The sequence below is a fragment of the Fukomys damarensis genome, unplaced genomic scaffold (assembly GCF_012274545.1).
Source record: "Fukomys damarensis isolate Sample0158 unplaced genomic scaffold, DMR_v1.0_HiC HiC_scaffold_21, whole genome shotgun sequence".
Lineage (NCBI taxonomy): Eukaryota > Metazoa > Chordata > Mammalia > Rodentia > Bathyergidae > Fukomys > Fukomys damarensis.
Genome location: NW_022900933.1, coordinates 37,980,211 through 38,001,347, shown reverse-complemented (window position 1 = coordinate 38,001,347; position 21,137 = coordinate 37,980,211). Strand labels below are relative to the sequence as shown.

The 21,137-nt window shown below is 55.9% G+C and overlaps 2 protein-coding genes across 3 annotated transcripts in view; one reads left to right on the top strand and one right to left on the bottom strand.

Moving 5' to 3' along the window:
• Positions 1–14,870, top strand: part of Wars1 (tryptophanyl-tRNA synthetase 1) — a 24,368-nt gene extending 9,498 nt beyond the window's left edge. The window contains exons 5-11 of the mRNA XM_010609118.2: positions 3,558–3,677; positions 4,198–4,380; positions 8,203–8,303; positions 9,627–9,739; positions 9,823–9,996; positions 12,859–12,999; positions 13,804–14,870. Coding sequence (XP_010607420.1) covers positions 3,558–3,677; positions 4,198–4,380; positions 8,203–8,303; positions 9,627–9,739; positions 9,823–9,996; positions 12,859–12,999; positions 13,804–13,995 — 1,024 coding nt within the window. The 3' untranslated portion in view covers positions 13,996–14,870. The remainder of the gene's footprint in view (positions 1–3,557; positions 3,678–4,197; positions 4,381–8,202; positions 8,304–9,626; positions 9,740–9,822; positions 9,997–12,858; positions 13,000–13,803) is intronic.
• A 1,064-nt stretch (positions 14,871–15,934) lies between these two features.
• On the bottom strand, positions 15,935–19,883 carry Slc25a47 (solute carrier family 25 member 47). 2 transcript variants are annotated; one of them, XM_010609120.3, is made up of 6 exons: positions 19,768–19,883; positions 18,295–18,338; positions 18,143–18,214; positions 17,334–17,516; positions 16,376–16,712; positions 15,935–16,308 (listed from the first exon to the last, which is right to left on the bottom strand). In XM_010609120.3, exons 1-6 carry the CDS (start codon positions 19,793–19,795, stop codon positions 16,028–16,030), a joined length of 945 nt encoding a protein of 314 aa, XP_010607422.1. In that variant the 5' UTR covers positions 19,796–19,883; the 3' UTR covers positions 15,935–16,027. The 2 variants fall into 2 exon arrangements, with proteins under 2 accessions (XP_010607422.1, XP_010607421.1); XM_010609119.3 differs by lacking the exon at positions 19,768–19,883 and adding an exon at positions 19,213–19,759.
• Positions 19,884–21,137: the final 1,254 nt, after the last annotated feature.

Here is a 21,137-nt window from a genome sequence, read left to right as displayed (position 1 = left end):
GACCTGGAACTCACTGTGTAGCCCAGGCTGGTCTCAAACAGCGATCCTCCTGCCTCAGCCTCCCGAGTGCTGGGATTACAGGCGTGCGCCACCACGCCCAGCCTCTTTATAGGATTTTTTATCAGTCTATGACTTCCAAATATTTGTTCCTATTACATTTTTTTTTTCACTTCATTTATAGCATCCTTGGAGCATAAAAGTCTTTGGAGGTGGTAAGGATCAAACTCAGCACCTTCCGCTTGTGAGGCAGACATGGTGCCCCACTGAGTTACAGCCCCGGCCTGAACACAACTCTTATATTGATTGTATTTTTTAATCGTTCTTTTGCTAACTATTGCCAAGATTACAAAGATTCATACCTATGTTTTCTCCTAAGAATTTTGTGGCTTTAGCTCTCACATTTAGATAGCTGGTACTTTCTGAGTTAATTTTTTGTGTTTTGTAAAGTAGGGCTCCTACTTTTTTCTTTTTTCTTTTCTCCTTTTTTCATGTGGATATCCTGATGTCCCAGCACCATGTTTGAGAATATTCTTTCCCTCTTGCAATTTCTTGACACCTTTATTGAAAATGAACTAAATATATATTTAGAAGTTTAATTCTAGACTCTCAATTGTCTTTCTTTATGGTGGAACCGCACACACAGCCTTGATAACCATAGCCTGGAGGTACATCCTGAAGTTAGCCTGAGTCTTCAACTTGCTTACTTTTTATCGAGACTATTTTGGTATCCATTTCTCTTGGTCCACGTTTGCAGTACGTAATGATTACATCCATTGTGGGGACTTGGTACTCTGCAGACACACCTTAATTCTTCTTAATTCCTCTCCCCGTCCTCCCCGCATTCTTTGCATTTCGATATGGTTTTGGGGTCAGCTGTTAAATTTCTGAACATAAGGCAGCTAGGATTTTGATAGAGATGGAACCAAATCTGTAGTATAGTTTAGAGAACATTGCTGTCTTAAAATTCCACATCTTCAGAATATAGACAGGGAATGTCTGTCCTCTTACAGCTAGCTTTCAGTGGTGTTTGATACTTCTCAATGTACATGTTTTATACTTCTTGGGTTAGATTATTCCTAAGGATTTCATTTTATTTGTACTGTTGTAAGTTTCATTTTGAGAGTTTTCACTGCTGCTGTGATTTGTATATATTGACCTTATATCTTGAAACTTTGTTGAATTTATTAGCTCCAGTATTTTGGTTTTTTGTTTTGTTTTTCTGTATGAGTGTGTTCTCTATAAAAGTTTCTGTATTTGGAATTATGTCACCTGGTGAATACACTGTACCCCTTTGGGTTTGGTTTTCTTTTTCTCCTGAGTTGCTCGGACCACAGCTTGTGGGCAATGCTGAGTGGAGACGTCCTTATCCCATTCCCTGTCATGGCGAGAATGGTGTGATCTTTATCACGTTACTGTCGTTTGCTTCTGTTGTTAGTTTGTTGAGTGTTTTTATTTTCAAGGGACAGCAGATTTAAAATCCTTTTCCATTTCCTATTAAGATGATTGTGTAGGTTCTTCCCTTTATTCTATTAATACCTTGACAGACTTTTGTTAGATTGAATCAACCTCGCATTCCTGGGACAATTCCCACAGGGTCATAGTGTGTCACTTTTTGTTTTGGGGGTTGTTTGGTTTTTGTTGTTTTTTTGTTTTGTTTTGTTTTGTTTTTTTGTTTTTTGGTACTGGGTATCAAACTTGGGACTTTATGCTTTTGAGGCAGGCGGCAGAACCACTGAGCTAAATCCCCAGCCCGCATGTACTGTTTTTTAAATGTTGCTGGATGTGGTTTGTGAGGTGTTGAGGATTTTATTTCTCTTCATCAGGGATGCTGGTCTGTAACTCTGCTTACACAAGCAGAGTCTGTCTGGTTATGGTATCAGAATATAGTCCAAGCCACCTAGAATTAAGTTGGGAAGTAGTTCCAGTCCACTTTTCTTGAGAGTCTGCAAAGGGTTGGCATTAATTCCTGTTTGGACATTTGAAGGCAGTAGCCAGAGACGGGCTGGGGTGTAGCTCAGGAATATGGAAGAACACTTGCCTAGCAGCAGGTCCTGAGCTCCATCTTTACTACCACACCCACGCACACACGGAGAGAAGAATAACTAACGAAGCCATCCCATCCTGGGCTTTTCTGTGTGGAGAGTTTTCTGATTACTGACTGTCTTTTTTGCTTATGAAACACCCACTTGGATTTCGTTTCTTCTTGGTTCAGTTCCAGTGGCTCATTTCTCTAGGAATCTCTGTGTTGGCAAGGTGATGTATTTGTCATCTCCCCCTCGTCTGCGGTGTTCTCTTACAGTCCTTTCGTCCCTCTGGCGTAGGGGTAATCTGAGTCTTCTCATTTCAGCTCAGTTTATCATCTTGCTGATCTTAAACCAAAGCTTTTTGTCCTCACTTGTCACCATCCTCGCTGCCCTTGAGAGTGTAACACTGTTCCCGCAGGGCTTGGGTGAGCAGCACTTGAGCCGTGTGTGCTTCTCCTCACAGTTGGGAGTGCCGCTCTGCCCATCGGGCCGCAGGGCGGGGCAGTGGACCGGGGACTCGGGCACCACGGACTCGCACTCACACCCAGGCCACTGCTGCTGAGCTGACTGTAACTGCTGCTCTCTTCTCACTTCCATAACCCCATACAAGTGTGATTTGGTGAGGTGTGAGAACCAAAAACAGATTCCTTTCTTGTTGCAAAAGCAGTATTCAAAGCTGACCACAGAAACACTTGGCACAGTTGAACTCTGGCTGGAGGTGTGAGGAAGTGGGGACGGGCGCAGTTCAAGCTGACCTTGGCTGACTGTAGCCTCCGCTAGCCTCAGACTCGCACAGTCCTTCTGCCTCGGCCTCCTGAGTACTGGGGTTACAGGCAGGAAGTCCACTGTAGATTACTGTTACCTGGACTTTCCTACCCAGACCTCTAGAAAGGGTGGCTGTTTCTCTCTTACTCTGGGACACTTTGCCCAGAAACTGAGAACATCCATATCCAGCAGTGTTGGTGGGCTTCACACCTGCTGAACCTGGGAACTCCTCAGGGAGCTTGCTAAAACCACCAAGGGGTACAGCAGGGACAGAGGGAAAGGATGAAAGGGAAAGTAAGAAGAATTAAATGTTAATGTCAGTGGTACGTAAATGCACCAATTCCCCACAATGAATGCAAGCATGTACTGCAAACATGTACTAATAAAACTGTAAAATCAAAACCAAATTAATTAAAATAAAATAAAAAATACAAATTCCCAGCAGGCAGGTGCAGCCAGCGAAGTGCATACAACACAGCATGCAGGCATTGATAAGCAGGACTTCTGAAGAGTCCCAGGGGCTCCCCGGCTGGCTCTGTCTTCCAAACTGAGGACCCCACGCCTGCCTGCCTTAGCCTTTTCAGTTGTGCACAGAAGAAACTGCCTCAGTTCAACTTCCTGTCCTTTCCACATCCTAAGAACCAAAGCTAACAGACAAGTTCTCATCAGTGTTGTTTTGTCTGTCTTTATTTTTCATTTCCAAACAAGCTTTGCTGCTGTGGCATCTTCCCGAGAATCACTCTTCCTCCCCTTCTCCTTTTGCATCAGAGATATGAATCAAGTGCTCGACGCCTACGAGAATAAGAAGCCGTTTTACCTGTACACGGGCCGGGGCCCCTCTTCTGAAGCCATGCACGTCGGTCACCTCATCCCGTTCATTTTCACAAAGTGAGTAGGACATCGCATGATTTTTCTCGCTTGCCGGTGGTCCTTACAAGGCATCTGTGAAGCTGGCCAGACTGTACATTTCTGGGCTACTGAGCAGCCAGGTGTCGAGGCTGCACCTTCACAGCCTCCGCCTGTGCTGCAGGGCTCTGAGAGATGCAAGGCATGATGGGAGAGCAGCATTGCCATGCACTCGGCCAAGCCCACTGTCCCCACCTGCTCCCCGTTCCTGCACCGAACCCAGGTGCTGTGGGCTCAGGTGCCTGCCCACACCTCCACTGACGGCAGTGGAAGAGCAGCTGGTGCAGGTCCGGCACACGGGAGCCTCTTCGTGTGAAGCTGCAGATTTCATTCTCAGTCACCTAATGTACAGCTTGGTGTGCTCGCCTCAGCAGCACACTTGGAACGATAGTGTGCAGAGTGGAGAAATCCTAGGTTTCACAGGCAAGAAGTAAGCGGGATGTGTGTGTCCGTGCAGAGCAGCTTTGCTCGGGCAGGCGCCACACCCTCCCCCGTTCCCTAGGTGGCTGCAGGACGTGTTCAACGTGCCGCTGGTCGTCCAGATGTCTGACGACGAGAAGTACCTGTGGAAGGACCTGACCCTGGAGCAGGCCTACAGCTACACCCTGGAGAACGCCAAGGACATCATCGCCTGTGGCTTTGACATCAACAAGACTTTCATCTTCTCCGACCTTGAGTACATGGGGTAAGGAGAAGACACGCACTGCCTTTGGAGTAAGTGGGTGGTGACAGCCAGTCACTGTGGCCCAAGGGACCCGAGGCCTGGCGGTGCTTCTCTGTGTACATGTGGTGGTCTGCTTGCTTGGCTTCACTTAACAGTAGTTATGAAAAGCCACAGCTAGGTTTATGCACAGAGAGGACTTGGTAATGCCAGCACCGTAGGGACACTTGTCTCCTTTGTAACTATATTGACAGAAATTTAAGACAAGCCGAGTCACAGGGTGGTGGTGGCATTTGTCATCCTCGGCTTGGACAGGAAAGGACTCCTGGACTAGTGTTTCTTTCCAGGGACAGCCGATCTTAGGAGTCTCTCCCTTTTCACCGTACCTTTTTCCTCACAGAGCAGACTCACTGCTTACACAGTTCCCTCACCGCCCAGTTTTGGTGTTTGTTTTGTTTTTTGTTTTTGCTTTGTTTTGTTTTTTGAGACAGGGTCTTGCTATGTAATTCAGGCTGGACTCAAACTTGCAGCCATCCTCCTGCCTCAGCCTCCCAAATGTTGGGATTACAGGCCTACACTATAACACGCAGCTGATAGTACAGTTTAAGTCAGCCTTTTAACAGGTCAACACATTTAATTCTGAAAATTCTTTATTTTGGGGGCATTTTGTTTGTTTTGTTCTGTTGTGTTTTTTTTAATCAGGTCTCACTATGTCGTTCAGGCTGGCCTCAAACTCACAGGATCCTCCTGCCTCAACCTCTCAAGTGCTGGGATTATAGTTATACTCTTCCATGCCAGCTAAAATTTCATGAATTTAAATTTCTGAGGTCTTGGGCTTCATCCCAATGATTACCAAGAGATATACTACCAAAATAAGGCTCTGGTCAGTCCTCCTCACAAGAATACTAAAGCTAAAGCTCAGAAGTGAGGGCCCGGTGAGCGTGGTGGCAGAGCACTTGCCTACCACTCGTGGGGGCCCTGGGTTCCATCCCCAGCGCTGCAGGAAAACAGTGTTGACCCTACAGGCACTCCCTGCAGGGTGTGGGTTTAGGGGATACAAGCACTCCTGGCTTGGCTGGGCTATCTCACCCCAGTTCCTAGCTCAGTGCTGTCAGCACCACAGAGCATGGCCGCTCCTGCCTCCCTTCCCAGTGTTCTCTCTTGAGTGCTTGAGGCTGAGTGGTACCTTTATATCCACTGGAGCCGGGCGTGGTGGTGCACGACTGTAATCCCAGCACTTGGGAGGCTGAGGCAGGAGGATCACTGTGAGTTTGAGACCAGCCTGGGCTACATGTGAGTTCCAGGTCAATCTCAACTACACAGTGAGACCCTGTCTCAGAAAAACAAACAAACAAACCTTTATATCCACTGGAAGCATCAGATATTCTCATGCAAAAGCTGGCTGCTTATCCATTTTTTTCTTTTGTCTAGATGCCCCGAAAGCCCCAGGCAGTCCTAGGTGGGGCTTTTCAGGGGTGACTGGATCCCAGGGTATGAGATGCCTGGGTCAAGGGTGTGTGGTGATAGTCAGTCCACTGATGGGTTTGGCACAGTTCTGGTGGACAGGATGGGAAGGTCTCCTGGCTGAGTGCTACCCGCCCTGAGGGCCTACAGCCTGGATGGAATATTTGGGACAGAGAGCAGGCTGCTGTGCTTGCTGCTTTGCTGTCTCCCTCCTGCCTGCATGGACTGTTCTCTGTGATGCCCCTCTGCCATGCCATTCTGCCTTGAAGCCAGCCAACTGTGGACTAGAAGAAAAAAGTAAGACAGTCCCTTAGGAAAATAATTAAACTTCTCATTTTTTCCCACTAGATTTTCTTCCCATCGTGAGTCACTATAGTGTCCTTGAGGAAGGAGGATGGGTCTGGGTCCTTTCTTTAGTAGTCTTGTGGGAACACAGACGTTATCGGTATTGTCACAATGATGGCACTTTTCTTCGTTCCTTAGAATGACCTGATTTGCCTGCTTGGTCCTCAGCACAGACTCACTGTGGGTTCTGCTCTTCCTCAAGAGCCAGGCTGCCAGCCTGGCGCAGTAACTGTTGTCTTGCTGTAGGGGGGCAGGCTCAGAAGTGTGCACCGCACCGCCACACCCATCTTCTATGCTTTCTTGTGCACCTCTCCCGCCCCGCTGCAGCCCACCAGCCTGTCCTGTCCCCCACCAGCCAGGGATCTTCCAAAGCAGCAGGTGTGCTCTGCACACTCCAGTCAGGTCCCTCATCAGATGGCAGGAAACCTTCATGCCTCACTTCACGCTCAGCTCCTCTGCCATGCCACTGTCACCTCCGATGGGTGGGACAGGCTGCAGTCCCGCACCCCTCAGCTGCCAGGCACTCTGCTCTGCCCAGAAGCCCACACATCCTCTGATCCCACCCCCACACCCCAGCAACAAGCCCAGCTGATCACCCCTTTCCTCTCCTCTCCCCTCCTGGGAGCCTTCCCTCCCCACAGCTGGTGGCAGTGCCCCTCTAGTCCCCAGCAGCCGGCATGGTGCCACAATGCCCCGAGTGAGACGAGATGTTCTGGGCTGTGCTGTCCATCCGAGGCAGAGCCTCCTAAGATGCGGATCTCATGGGAGCAGAGCCGAGCCCTGCCTCCTGGGAGCAAACACCAGGATGAGTCTGCGATGTGGGTGGATGTGACCGAGCCACGTGACATGACACACATTCTGTGGCTGTGTCCCAGGCTGACTGGTAACGCGGTCTCGGCTCCCCCGTGGCTCAGTAAGAACTTTTTTCTTTACAAATGTGGAATAAAGATGAAAATCAAAGCAGGCACGATGGCACACATCTGTAATGCCACCAATCGGGGAGGCTGAGGCAAGAGGATTGCAAGTGGGAACCCAGCGTGGCCAACTTAGGGATTTAGCAAGACCCTGTTTTAAAATTAAAAAGGGCTCACCACGAGTTGAAGGCCAGCCTGGACTACATAGCGAGATCGGTTTAGAGTGTAGCTTAGCGCAGAGGCCTGGATTCAATCCCTAGTACCACATAAAAAAATAAGAAATCGGAACATCAGCATCTCAGCCTTCTTTAAGAATTTGTTCTGAACAAGAGAGTTTTGCTTTGTTGTCTTGACTTTAATGCAAAATATATATATTTTTGACCTAACAAAGCTGCTTACAGGCCACGGCAGCCCACTGCAGCCCTGCCCTGGGAGGGCCCTCTGCCTCCTCGCTGGGCCCCTCAGTTCCTCTCCTCACAGCTGTCCCGCAGGAAGAGCAAATGGTCTCCCAGGGCCCCAGTCCAGCAGCCCACCACACACCCAGCCGCTGGCCTGCAGGCCTGTCGTCTTTGTTCTGGCCTCGCACTGATCTCCGTCTTGCCTGGCCTGGCCAGCTGCACAGGTGAAGAGCGGTGCGGCTGATGTGAGCATCTCCGCCTAGACGCTTTCACTGCACCTTCCTAGTGCTCATGCACTGAGCTACACGGCCCCTAGCTGGTGTGTGGCCCACGAGTGACCCACACATACCTTATTTTGTTGTTCTAGGGGTAGAACCCAGGGCTTTCAAACTGAGCGACATCCCCAGCCCTTTCTAATTTTGTATTTTGATTGCCAGGGTTTTTTTGTTTGGTTGGTTGGGTTTTTTTGGGTACCGGGGATCGAACTCAGGTCCTTGCACTTGTGAGGCAGGTTGTGGCACCACTGAGCTAAATCCCCGGCCCTAGTTTTTTATTTTGAGACCAGGCCTCACTGAGTTGTCCAGAAAGTCCTCCTGCCTCAGCCTCCCAGAGGGCTAGGATCACAGGAGTGCTACCACACCCTCTAGACATCAGTTTTTGTTCTGCTCCCTGGCCCTCAAGGGAGAGCCCCTCCCATTGCAGTCTGATTCCCCTCCTCTCTGCAGGATGAGCCCAGGCTTCTACAAGAATGTGGTGAAGATTCAGAAGCACGTCACCTTCAACCAGGTGAAAGGCATCTTCGGCTTCACTGACAGTGACTGTATTGGTAAGGCCCGCTGCCACTGTGGCCTCCATGTCCAGGGGAGGAGCAGAGCTCCGAGGACAACAGCTCTCTCAGCAGTGGCACCAAAGTTTGGCCGAGTGCCTGGTCTTCATCTGCTTGGGGACCCAAGCTGCTCTGAGACCCACATTGCAGGGGATCCCTGAGCAGAGCGTCCTGAAATGTCAGGCACTTTTAGGAACACAAGGGTTCCTCTGCCCAGTCACTGCTGTAATGCTTGGAAGGGGAAGGAAGGAAACAGGCTCCTGCACTTGGCCCACACTCGGAGCCGGGCTTGGGGGAAAGGTGGTCATGGTTGGAGTGCCAGTAGGGTGGGGCAGTGGGAGGGTCCCAGAGCGAAGCCGCAGTGCGCAGGTGCTAAGGGTGTGCAGTGTGAGAGCCCCGCACTTTGTTCCCTGGGACAGTGTCTGTGCTGTGTGCAGCGCTCGCTGAGCCTGAGCACCGAGCAAGGGGAGCCCCTGGGGACTGCCAGGCCTCCCCAGAGACAGTTAACCCTGGACATGGGTGTCCTCTCTGAAGCAGCTAGAAAAGTGTCCAAGGGCAAACTCCCGATAGTTCAGTTCATTCCTTAACATGGAATCCCGCATTCTGATGAGCTGGGCAAGAGGGTGTGATTTTACAGACCCCAATGCCTCCAGAAGTCAGAGACGACAACCACAGAACGAGGACAGGTCACTTCAGAGTGGGGACAGGAAGACAGGACAATAGAAAATAACGGACAGGCCCACATGAAGTTTGTTCAGGCGACATTTTTTGTGTGGCACCTAAGGCAGAGGCCCTCACTGCCGAGTGGCACTGGCCTGCGGGAATCTAGTCCTCCAGTCCTGGTTTCTTGGATGGTCAGATAAATAGCTTGGTTCCTGCAGGAACTTGATCGATAGCGACTCCACGACCTGCTGGGTGCTGGTACACGGGCTCTGTCAGCTCTGGTGGCCATCACCTCCCTTGAGAAGGAGCCACACCCACTTTGGGGGCAGGCAAGGATCCCACCTTGACAGTGACAGCAGCACGCAGCCATTTTGCATCATTTCTGACAGCTGGAGAAGGGAGCGGCCTGTGTGCCACAGGCCTGAGGGTGGCCAGAGCACAGACAGAAGGGCAGATTTACTAACCACAGGGACGGTCGGAGGGAAGGGCAGGGGGCGCTGGTCAGTGTCCTCACCGCCAAAGCATGGGACAGCAGGGACGGGGAAGGCCAAAGGCAGGCAGAGTTGCTCTTCCTGCGACCTCTGCGGTCTCGGCCCTTAGTGAGATCCGCTCGCTGCTCAGCTCAGCTGTGTGTGAACCTTGTCTCTGTCCTGCTTGCAGGGAAGATCAGCTTCCCCGCTGTGCAGGCAGCGCCCTCGTTCAGCAACTCCTTCCCGCATATCTTCGGGGACCGGGCGGACCTCCAGTGCCTCATCCCCTGCGCCATCGACCAGGTCAGTGGGAGCTGGGCTGAGGTGTGGGCATGAGCTCTGCATGGGCTCAGCCCCACCCGCTCAGCCGGCCTCTTTCCCCCCAGGACCCGTACTTCCGGATGACCAGGGACGTCGCCCCCAGGATCGGCTACCCTAAGCCAGCACTGCTGCACTCGACCTTCTTCCCGGCCCTGCAGGGCGCCCAGACCAAGATGAGCGCCAGTGACACCAACTCCTCCATCTTCCTCACCGACACGGCCAAGCAGATCAAGACCAAGGTGAGCACACGGCCGCGAACTCACACGTGCTGCCTGCTGCTCCTGCCCTGCCCAACCCTGACGAGGTGGGCTGTTCTGGGCCCCAGACTGCAGGGCATTGGTTTTGTTTCTTTTCATTTAGGTAAAAACCTGAGTGCTTTATTTTTTCCCCCTTTCCTTACTTTTTTCCTGCCTTTTTTACCAACACTTTGGCAGCGTCATAGTCAGAGACCATTATCAAACAGTCCGGCGTCTCTGTCTGTTCCAAGACCAAAGTACTGAACAGGTGCCTGATCCTGTTTTAAAAAAACAAACAAACCCTGCTCACACTCAGCTCGGCCCCTGGACAGAATCTCCACACTGGGCAAGATGGAGGGCAGAAGTAGCAGCTGAGGAGAGCAGCGAGGCCCAGAGGCAGGCTGGGTGGTCTGGGGCTGTGAGACGCTGGGCCAGGCTGGCTGTCCTCTCTCTCTCGTGCCCTGGGGAATGAACCCTGGGCCTTTGCACTGAGCCGCATCCCTGGCCCTTCTGTTTTTAGTTTTTGTGTTGAGACAGTGCCTCATTAAGTTGCTCTGTTGCCCAGGCTGGACTGGAACTTGGAGTCCTTCTGCCTCAGCCTGCTGGGGCTTCTCAGCATGCATCAGAGCTCTACACAGAGCGCCTCTGTGACCGCTTCGTGGGCTGTTTCCCATCCAGAGCTCTCACAGACACCAGCTGTCCCCTGACCCAGTCCAATTCCAATGCGCCGCTGCCCTCCCCAAGCTTCTACAGGTCGCATCGCAGGTGAATTCTTCGGAACCCTGGTCCAGCACTGCACACCCTGGGGGTGGGGTGAGAGGCTGGGCCTTGGGCTGCCACCCTCTTCCTCTTCAGCCCCTCCTGAGGGATGTGGGGCCCCACCCTGTCCTTCACAGGCAGAAACTCGGGAACTGCCAGCACAGCCTGAATCAGACACTCCCCTCACTCGGGATGTGGCCAGGGTTCAAGAAACTGGGTACCAGGACAGAGCATTTAACAAGGGAATCTCAAGGGGTCTGGGAGCTGTCAAGAGCCAGGAGCAAGTACCAAGCACACCTCCTGCTACGCCACGAGACTGTCATTGCCTGTGTTGGCCAGGGACCTTCGCTGTCCAGGCTCATTTGTGAAGCGGAGTCGCACTGTCCTTGCTGACGTGAGACAGCGCTTGTATGAGCACGATGTGATGAGCGTGTGCGCAGTACAGAGTGTGCCCCAAACGTACAACTTTAGTTGGAAGAGGAAGCGCTGGACAGTACAGGGTGATGAAACCCACCTCCTCAGGGCTTCGGGTGGGACCACCATGGCAGCCCTCTACATGCAGAGCTTACACACCTGTAACCCCAGCCCCCTGGGAGGCTGAGGCAGAAGGATCTCGAGTTCAACCCCAGTCTGGTCAACTTAGCAAGATCCTGTCTCAAAATCAAAAGGGCTGACTGAGGGTATAGCTCAGGGTGGAGTTCCAGGTTTGATGTTTGATCCCCAGTCCTACCCACGAAAAGATGTGGATCCACTCGTTCTCAGTCACACACATCTGTGCGGCATGATCATGATCAGCGGCACCCTCTCCGGCACCCTTTGATAGCCACAGGCCTGGGCACCCTTCCAGCACGGCCCTGCCCAGCTCGAAGGCCTTGGTGGCTGGACCAAGTCTGCCCTCCATGCAGGTGCCCTGCTTGGCCTCACCTCCTTCCCATGGTCCCCTGGGTTGGGTGTGTCTCATCCACTGCCATCGCTCAGTGGCCGCATCCCAAGCCCACCCCAACCCAGGCCCGAGTTCTCTATCTCCTGTGAGCAGGGTCTTCCAGCGGGTTCCCACCACACAGGAGACCTCAGCCACTCGGGACTGAGTCTGCACCTGGGGCCTATGTGCCTGGCTGGCACTCCCGCCTCATCCAGTGCAAGGTGAAGGTGGGGCAGAGCCCAGGGCTGATGGTCAGCATTTCCTCATTGCTACAGCCCACGGCCACTGTTTGCAGCAGCCGCTGTGCGCCCCTGCTGGATGAGGAGTCAGTGCAGAGGCCACCTTGCATGCCAGGCCTGGACTGTATCTCCTGAGGCTGTGATGGCCTTTACTGCTGCCTGCCCAGGAGCACACAGGGCCTGGCCTCAGTGTCTGACCCCAGGCAGATGCCTGTGCCTGTCACACCCCACCTGCCCCCAACCACGGTGACCTCAGAATTCCAGGCTTTTTCTTTCCTTTTACTTCATATTTTCCACTTGAATAAATGCATTTCTTTGTTTTATAACTTCTTTAGGGAGGTGGTAGGGATTGAACCCTGGGCCACCTGCCTCTCAGGACAATGGAGATGAACCTCCTCTGGTAGTCTCTCTCCTCTCAGCCCCCAGTCACCCCAGGAGGTTGAGGCAGAATTTCTTGAACCCTCCCGCCTCAGCCTCTTTGGTACTACAGGTCTGGGCCACCATACCCAACTCCAGTTGTTAGTTTCTGCGTTTTTTCCTCAGTACCTAGAACTTCACCTGTTTCTGGGTGGAGGTGGTCATAGGCCCTCTGCCCCCTCACATTTGGTGGGTTTGGTATCCCCTTAGTGGCCATCTTCCTGCCCTCTTCTCACTTCCCCGCTGGGGTCAGGTGCAGCTTTTCTGTCACCTGTTGACCCAATGCCGCCCTTCCTGGCCAGTCCCCTGCTCAAAGGTGACTTTGCTGCTTCATTTGTCTGGAGCTCCTCACCTAGGAATGCCAGGACTCAGCACATTTGGGTTTCTGACTGAGCTCCCGTGGCTCTGGGGCATGGAGGCTTCCGCACCTTCTGGCCTCCCACCATGGCCTGTCAGCTACCACACCCATCTGGCCTGGGCCCCGCCCAAGGAGGACGTGCAGTGACTGGCCCATGCCCCTGTGTGCAGGTCAACAAGCACGCATTCTCAGGAGGCCGGGACACCGTGGAGGAGCACCGGCAGCTCGGGGGCAACTGTGATGTGGACGTGTCCTTCATGTATCTGACCTTCTTCCTGGAGGATGATGACAGGCTAGAGCAGATCAGGAAGGTGAGCGAGCCGAGCAGACCCCAGCAGAGGTGGGCCGGTGCAGGCTGCTTCGGTGTGCGGCACACAGCTTACGGGTGGGTTAGCGGGGCCACTCACTGGGGTGCCCATGTGAGGAGAGCCACACGGGAGCTCTCTGAGCAGCTCGGCTGTGGGGTACAGAGCCCCGAAAACGCTCAGCACCTTGGCCTTGGGTTTTCTGAGTCTTGGAGTCTTTTCCAAGGAAATGATACGGAATAAAAGCTTCCCATTTAAAGGCATTGGGACAAACTGTACAGCTGAGGGGATGTTAAAAAAGAACCATTGCAGGTGGATTATTATGCAAGTGTGAGCTACTTAAGAGAGTTTTTTAGCCAGATGTGGTGATGCATATTCATCATCCCAACTTCTCAGGAGGCTGAGGCAGGAGGATCAAGTGTTCAAAAGCAGGAGCATTTTAGTTTGTGTAAATAAGAAGTACCAAGGGCTGGGCAGGGGATTTAGTGGTGCCACGCCTGCCTTGCAAGCACAGGGTCTAGTACCAAGGAGCTGAGTCTGAAGCTTACTGGTAGAGCACTTGCCAGCACGCACCAGACCCATCAGCACTGCAAGAGAAGAAAGGAAGGAAGGAAGTTCCCCAAAGCTAGGAGTGGCCACCGCGCCTGGCTGGTGAACTGCAGGCAGCTGTACCTCCCATGCTCTGTGGTTGCGTCCCTTACCTAAGCAGGGTGCTCACGACTGGGGGGAATCGGGGGGGATTTCCTGGGAGCTGGGAAGGCTGAGCGGGTCGGGCCGTGGCCCCTCACGAGTGTGTGGCTCCTTCCACAGGACTACACCAGCGGCGCCATGCTCACCGGCGAGCTCAAGAAGACCCTCATCGACGTCCTGCAGCCGCTGATCACCGAGCACCAGGCCCGGCGCAAGGAGGTCACCAACGAGGTGGTGAAGGAGTTCATGACCCCCCGGCAGCTGTCCTTCCACTTTCAGGGATGCTCGTCCTCTGGTGCCCGTGACACCTAATTTGTCACAGTCCGGGCATGGCCCAGTCAGCCCCACCTCCCCAGGGGCTTCTGGTGTGTGATGTCCGTGCTTCCTCCTTCCCTCCCTCCTTCCTGTGTGGGCTCGGAGCTGTAGGTAATCAGTGCTGGCTCACGTCGTGGGGTCAGATAGGGAAGCGGCCCAGAGAGAGCCACTGGGGCCCCAGATGCAGCCTAGGTCTGCTCCGCAGGAAACGGCTCTGTGTATGAGTGAACCAAAGTGTTGTTACTCGAGGACTGGACGGTGCTGTAGGAAGGTGACTGGGGAAGTTTCGTGGCCCGAGATGTTTGGGCCCTGAGAAGCAAACTGACCTAAGAGCTTCACTGAGCAGGTCGGCTGGCTGCAGCTGCGCAGCAGAGCAGCCAGGTCACCGTAGGGCCGCAAGAAAGAAGTCAGCCTGCCTCTCACTGCTTTGAAATGGCCATGGGTGGAGCGGGGCAGCCTCACTGGGTCCTGTGGCCCAGCTCCCGCTGGCTTTAGTGGACTCCAGGCCACACACGTCATCCACTCCAGGAATCACGCTCATTTACCTAACTTGCCAACTTCCCAGCAAATAACCCAGCACTCCAGCTGCAGGATCCAAAGTCCGCTTTCCCAGAGACACTAGAACAGCCTGTTACCTTTGCAGACACTGTTTTGTTTTGACCCTCGACCACAGTGGAAGTCAGCACAGAGCAGGGCCTGGCCAGGCTGGGCTGGTGGACCTAGCTAGAGTCACACTTGGCTGCCCCAGCTCCGGGCCTCCCAACCCCACCCCGCATATGCGAGCTCTGGTCAGGAACCTGGACCCGGACTAGGCCCACACTGCGGTGCTCTGCCCCCGACCTCACGGTTAAATAAACTTCTTTGTTCCCAGCCATGTCCTGTGTTGTGCTCAGCGCCACGCAAGCTGTCTGCAGCTGAGGGCTGCAACCAGGCCCCTACCCTGCCAGGCCCCAAGTTGTACGGGTGACTGGGAGGGAGCTGAGCAGCAGCCTGGTGGCGAGTGCAGTGCACCTTAGGGGTGGCAGGGTGCTGGGCAGAGGTGGGAGAAGGTGACTCAGGGCTCACTCTGCAGCCAACACGCTTTCCAAGTGGGGAACTGAAGCTCTGAAAAGGGACCGTGACTCATCCGAGGTACCCTTCCTGCAGCATTGCTGCCCCGGGACAGCAGCAGGAGCCAGGTGCCACCAGCACAGTGGTCACAGACAGGTTGCTGGGTCACTAGGCCCTCTGACCGGTGTCTGGTTCTCAGTCGGCCCAGGGGTGGGCAGGGCTCTGTGAAGGTGTGAGGCCAGGTGACCATGTCTCAGACCAGACACGGGAGCAGCCACCCTGGGCCTGGGAGAAGGAATTCCTCTCCGCCAGGCTTGGGACCATGGTCGGTCTGCCGGACACTTCCTCAGAGGGCCGTGTCCGACCTGCCATCCTGGCCCCAGGACCCTGACCCTCACTGGCGGTAGATGTCCAGCCCAAGCTGCTGCGTGCCCGGGGAGGTGCCCTCAGCCTCCTCATCCCCCCAGCAGGGTGGTTCTGCCAGGGCCCGGGCCTCTGCGGGGTGGCACACTAGCCCGGGGTGGGAGGGCTCGGCCATCAGGAAGAGCTGCCAGGCTTCAGAGGACTTTGGGGGACTGGTCACCATCCCCAACAGACCACAGTGCAGCACTGCAGGGCATCCTGGGAACATTTTATTGACCACAGCCTGAGCCTCGCCTGGCAGACACTGCACTTGGGCAGTGATGGTCCTGGGCAGGGCAGGACCAGGTGTCAGCCCAGTCCAGATGTCAGCCTGGGCTAGGCAGGACACAAGCTGGCCTAGAGCGCGCAGTCCCCAGACTGGCAGGGCCTTGAGGGAAGGGCAGGTCAGTGCAGGGCTGAAGTGACAGGAGCAGGCAGGAACAGATGACAAAATGACAGTTCCACGTGGCACCCTCATCCGAGAGCCATGCCTTCCTGAGGGCCTAGCCACCCCTGGCTGGGGAGAGTTGGCCCAGCTGCCTGGCTGCGCCTTCGGAGGGAGCAGCGACATCAGCTCCTAGGTGCACAGACCCCTGCTGAGCCGCAGCACAGCCTCGTAGGCCACGAAGACCACCATGTTGACAGGGAAGGCGCGGCAGCAGTTGAGCGCCAGCCCCTTGAACAGCACCCTCAGGCCCTCCTCGCGCACGCTGCTCACCACACAGTGCAGGAGGCCCCGGTAGCGGCGCGGGCCCCTCCCGTCTGCCTGCAGGCGTGACTTGATCACGTCCATGGGGGTGGCCACGGCCCAGGCCAGGACCCCTGCACAGCCACCGGCCACCAGCACGCCCGCCACATCTGAGGGGAGACACAGACTCGCTCTGCCACCTGCCCCGCCCGGGTCCCCGCCGCCCCATCCCCTCACCTGGCTGGCTGTGGCCGGGGGCTGTGAGCCACTCGCAGAGGATGGCATAGGAGAGGAAGTAGGTGGCGAAGGAGTGGACGTCCCGCAGGAGCAGGGCGGAGCTGCCCTTGTAGAGGCCCCGGAACCCCTCCTCACGGGCCACTGTAACCAGGCAGTGTAGAGGCCCGCGGTACTTGGGCCCAGGATCAGTGCACGCAGGGGGCCCAGGACACACAGGAGGGGCGGCTGCAGGCCACGAAGCCGAGGGGCGCCTCATCTGCGTCTGCGTCTGCGTCTGCTTCTGCGTCTGCGTCTGCAGGCGCACCTTGGCCACCTCAGTGGGCGAGGTCAGGAACACCTGCACGGGGAGAAAGAGGCTCCTGGACCTCGGTTTGCTGGCCTCCAGCTGTTGAGGAGCCTGGGCACCAGGGATGTGGGGTATGGGGGTGCTGGCACCTGGCCTGGCACAGAAAAGGGGGAAGGAATCGTGTGACTAACTGCAGGTCATGGCTGTAAGCACTAATACAGGTGTCACCAACGATGCCTGCATGCTCATGCCGGCCCGCGGCCCCTCAGAGGAGGAGAGGGAGCTGCGAGTCCCCCGTGGCCCCAGCCTCAGCCTTTGCTTTTGTTTCCTGCACAGCTCATGGCCCCAAGGTGGCCGATGAGTGACCACGAGAGGACTGGGTGCTCCCTGAGGGCAGCATTGGCCTCCTCGCTGTCCATCCTAGGTCTGCCCTGGGCTCTGGGGGTGCAGAGAGGCTCCATCTCCATGGTAACCGGGCATCCCGGGGCCCATGCTGGAGAACGATCCCTCACGGCCGGCCCCGAGCCGCTGGGCCTGCTCTGCCCCAGGTAACGCCCTGTCTTGCCGGCCAGGAGGGACCCTTAGGCCGTCCCCTCCGCCCCACGGCACCGTGGGGCAGAGGAGCGGGCCAGGGCCTGGCACCTCCCCAGGATGCCCCCTGTCCCCACTCACGCGGACGAGACCAGAGGCACATCCCGACAGCGTGATGTCTGCCTTGGCGGGCTTGGCGTCCGCGCTGCCGTACCGGAAGCGACAGGTGTGTGCCAGGCAATGGCGGTAGGTGCCGAAGGACACGGAGGAGACCAGTGACACGGTGCACACAGGCAGCGAGAGGCCACGGTAGAAACCCCACACCTGGGGGACGGGCGGGCCAGGTCAGCCGGGCCTGGCCATGCTGCCCCCTGCCAGTCACCTGCTGCCTCAGTTTCCCCTGTGGTAAAATAGGGGTCATAGTGCCCAGTCATGGTGAGGGACTGAAGAGACAGGTCAGGCTTGGCCAAGACAGCAGCTGGTGATGAACCAGATGCTCCATCATTGTTGATGTTTTTGTTTCTTTGGTTTTTTGGGTGTGTGTGTGTGTGTGTGTGTGTGTGTGTGTGTGTGTGTGTGAGTGTGTGTGTGTGTGTGTGTGTGTGTGTGTGTGTGTGTGTGTGTTGGGTATCTTTTGAGAAAAGGTCTTGCTATGTAGCTCAGGCTAGCCTCAGACTCACAGTGATCCTCCTGCCTCAGCCTCCTGAGTTCTGGGACCACAGGTGTGCACCACCACGCCTGACTCTCATTGCTGTTTTTCTTGAGTGAACTAAGCCCCTGTCTCACAGGGCCCTTTCTGTATGTGTCACAGGTCCCCTAACAAGACTGAGCCCTGAGCAACCTCGGGGTGCTGTCTGGTTCACCCTCCAGGGAAGATCTGGGAGGGACAGAAATGGCCCTCGCTGTGAGCCCCTCTGCAGCCACAGCCCTGGCACCCAGCCCAGGCCTACCCGCTCCCGGCGGTACGTGTCCCAGATGCAGTGCCAGAGGCCGGTGTACCTGGGCTCTGTCTGGATCCTGACCTGGGGAGACAGAGGCTCAGGCAGAGCAGGGTTAGCGAGCCCTGCAAGAGGGGAGACCAAGGCATGGGGGCCTCACGCACCTTCACTGTGTCCAGGGGGTAGCCCACAGCCACGCCGCAGACACCTGCAAGGAGGCCCGGGTGAGCCCACGGGAGCAGACCCCAAACCCAGCTCCCTGGGCTTGCCATCCCGACAGCCCAGGCGCCCCAGCCACCCCTTCCCAATCCTGCACAGTGGTGCCAGTCCCACCGTCCCATGCCATGTCCGTGCCACACATCCCTGGGGGCGTCCGCTGCAACAAGCTGGCCTAACCCTTGCCAAGCTCCCCCACCTGGTACCCCCAGCCTCTAGTCAGCCCATGCCGAGAGCCAGTGGCCAGCAGAGTGAGGGGCCCAGCCCATGCAGGCTGCCTGGACCACGCATGCAGGTAGAACAGAGTGGGCACTGCTGGGCGTCGCCAGGGGCCACATCAGAGGCCTGGGCCCAGGGAGGCCACTGCACGGCACAGGTGAACCTTGGGGCCTGGTCTCTTCCATGTCTGCTTCCTGGCCATGAGCTGGGCACTTTGCTCCCCCAGACCCTCTGGCCGGGCACCAAAGCAACATTCACAGCCGTGTTCAGACCCCAGCTGCCAGCCCAGAAACCTGTCCTTCCAGGCTACCGCCGGAGCTTTTCATCACAGAGACGAAAGCTGTCGCAGATTCAGTGGTGGCTGTACCACGCCTCCTGTGTCCCAGGATGCAACCATGGCAGAATGAAGGAATTGGGGCTGAAATCAACCAAAAGCTGACTAGCAGTGTGGGCAGAATGACTTTCCTTGAACCTGACATACACCTCACCAAACTCCTACTCATCCATCAGAGCCCTGCAAACACTGCACTACACCACCTCTGAATCCCTCCCTAACTCCACACTCCAGGCTGCCTCTGTGCCTGGAAACACGTCGAACAGAGCCCTTGTCACATGGACTTAATGCTGCAACCCCCAACCATATCCACCTCCAGAGTTAGAGTGCCTGAAGGACAAGGCCCAAGTCTGCCCCATCACCCAGAGTCAGGCACAGAGTGAACCCTTCAACCCAAGCCTTCCTGACAGAGCCTTTCCTGGCCCTGGGACCTCCTCCCCGGACTGGGGACGCAGCCAGCCCTGGGGCACAGGTCAGCCCTGGGCTCTACGTGGGTGCTGTTCCCAGAAGTTGCCAGGCCTCCCCTGTGGTGTCACAAGAGCAGGCTCAAAACAGCTCCGCAGCCACAGGGGGCAGTGGGAGGAGCGGGGCTGCCCTCGCCTGTCCCCAGGGGCAGACCCTCCCAGCTGGGCCTCCACAAGGAGCCAAGCTGGAGAACCGAGGGTCGAGGACTCAGCCCAGCAACCCTGGGCAGGGCCAGGTCCCGGGGGCCCTGACCTCTCAGGTGCTGTCCCCCTCCCAGGCCACCCCACCTCCATCCCTGCCTCCGGCCATGTCCCTGCCAGGCTCCAGCAGCCTGCCCTCTCCTCTCTGCCCTGGCCCCCCGCTGGGGAGCCCTGAGCCCCGCTGCTGCCCAGCTCCCCACTACCTCCGATGGCTCCAGCCACGAAATCCATGGACAGCACGGATGGGAGGCTGCTTACTGCCTGTGTCTGTGCCACTGGGGGTGGCCTCCCAGCCTCGGTCCCCACAGTCCTTAAATACCTGCACAGGGAGGTAGGGAGCAGCCTGGTCGATGCCCACGCCCTCTACCCCACAGCTGCCTCCTGACCCCTGTCCCAATGCCCTCAGTGTCCAGGAGGTCACAGGAGGCCCCCAGGCAGGGCCGCTGTCCCCACCACTGACCCCTGGACATGTCAGATGCCCCTGGGAGGCCTGGAAAGGGGAACCTGACAGTCTGGGACCTCCCTGACCCCCCTGAATTGTTCAGGGCTCCTGGCTTAGTCATTGAGCAAACACTTTCTTTGGGACAGGGTCTGGCTATATAGTTTAGGCTGACCTTGAACTCATTCTGTTTTTGTTGGCTTTTTCATTTGTGTCTGTGTTTTTTTGTTTTGTTTTGTTGGTACCAAGGATCAAACTTGGGTCCTTGTGCTTTTGAAGCAGGCAGCAGAAGCACTGAGCTAAATCCCCATCCTTGTCAGTGTTTTATTTTATTTTTTGAGACAGGGTCTTCCTTTGTAGTGTGGACTGACCTTGGACTCACTGTGTAGCCCAGGCTGGCCTCAAACTTGCAGCGATCCTCCTGCCTCAGCTTCCAGAGTGCTGGAAATACAGGCATGCGCCACCACGCCCAGCACCAACAGACATTTTCTGGACTAGGGCTGCCACAGGTAGAGACTTGGCCCTGTCCTCAGGGGCTTCAGGGAGGGGTGATGGGTGGCGGGAGCCCTCGGGCAGGACCTGGGGTATGGGAGGTCAGGTGTCTGGCTGTTTACCTGCACTGGTCTGGGAAGGGGCCTGGGGCCGCCACGTCAAGGGGGCAGAGAGCAGAAGCAGAGGCACCTGTCAGGCCCCGTGCTGGTCTGGAGTTGCTGCACACCTGTGTCCCGGTCCTGTGGGAGGTTGAGGCACGATACAGAGTGCAAGCCCAACTTGGAACCAGCAACTCGGCGGGACCATGTCTCAGGGTAGAAAATAAAAACTGCTGACACCAAAGGGTTGCTCCAAGCCCCACATTCCATCCCAGCCCCCAGAGAAGGCAGACAGTGGGAGGGAGAGAGAGTGGCCCCCCATTGTGCCACCCTAGCCCGAGACCTTGGGCTGGGCAAGCTCAAGCGCGTCCTAAGAGAGCCACCAAATGCTACGGCTGCATTAACGGAAGCGCGGGGTCTGGAAGGAAGGAGGTGACTCAGCAAGGTGCAACACAGCTAGGTTTTGGGCTCTGCCATCCCTGCTGCACTGAGGAGCGGGAGCTTGGGTGGCCACCCAGGCACCTTTCTCTCTTGGCCCCACATC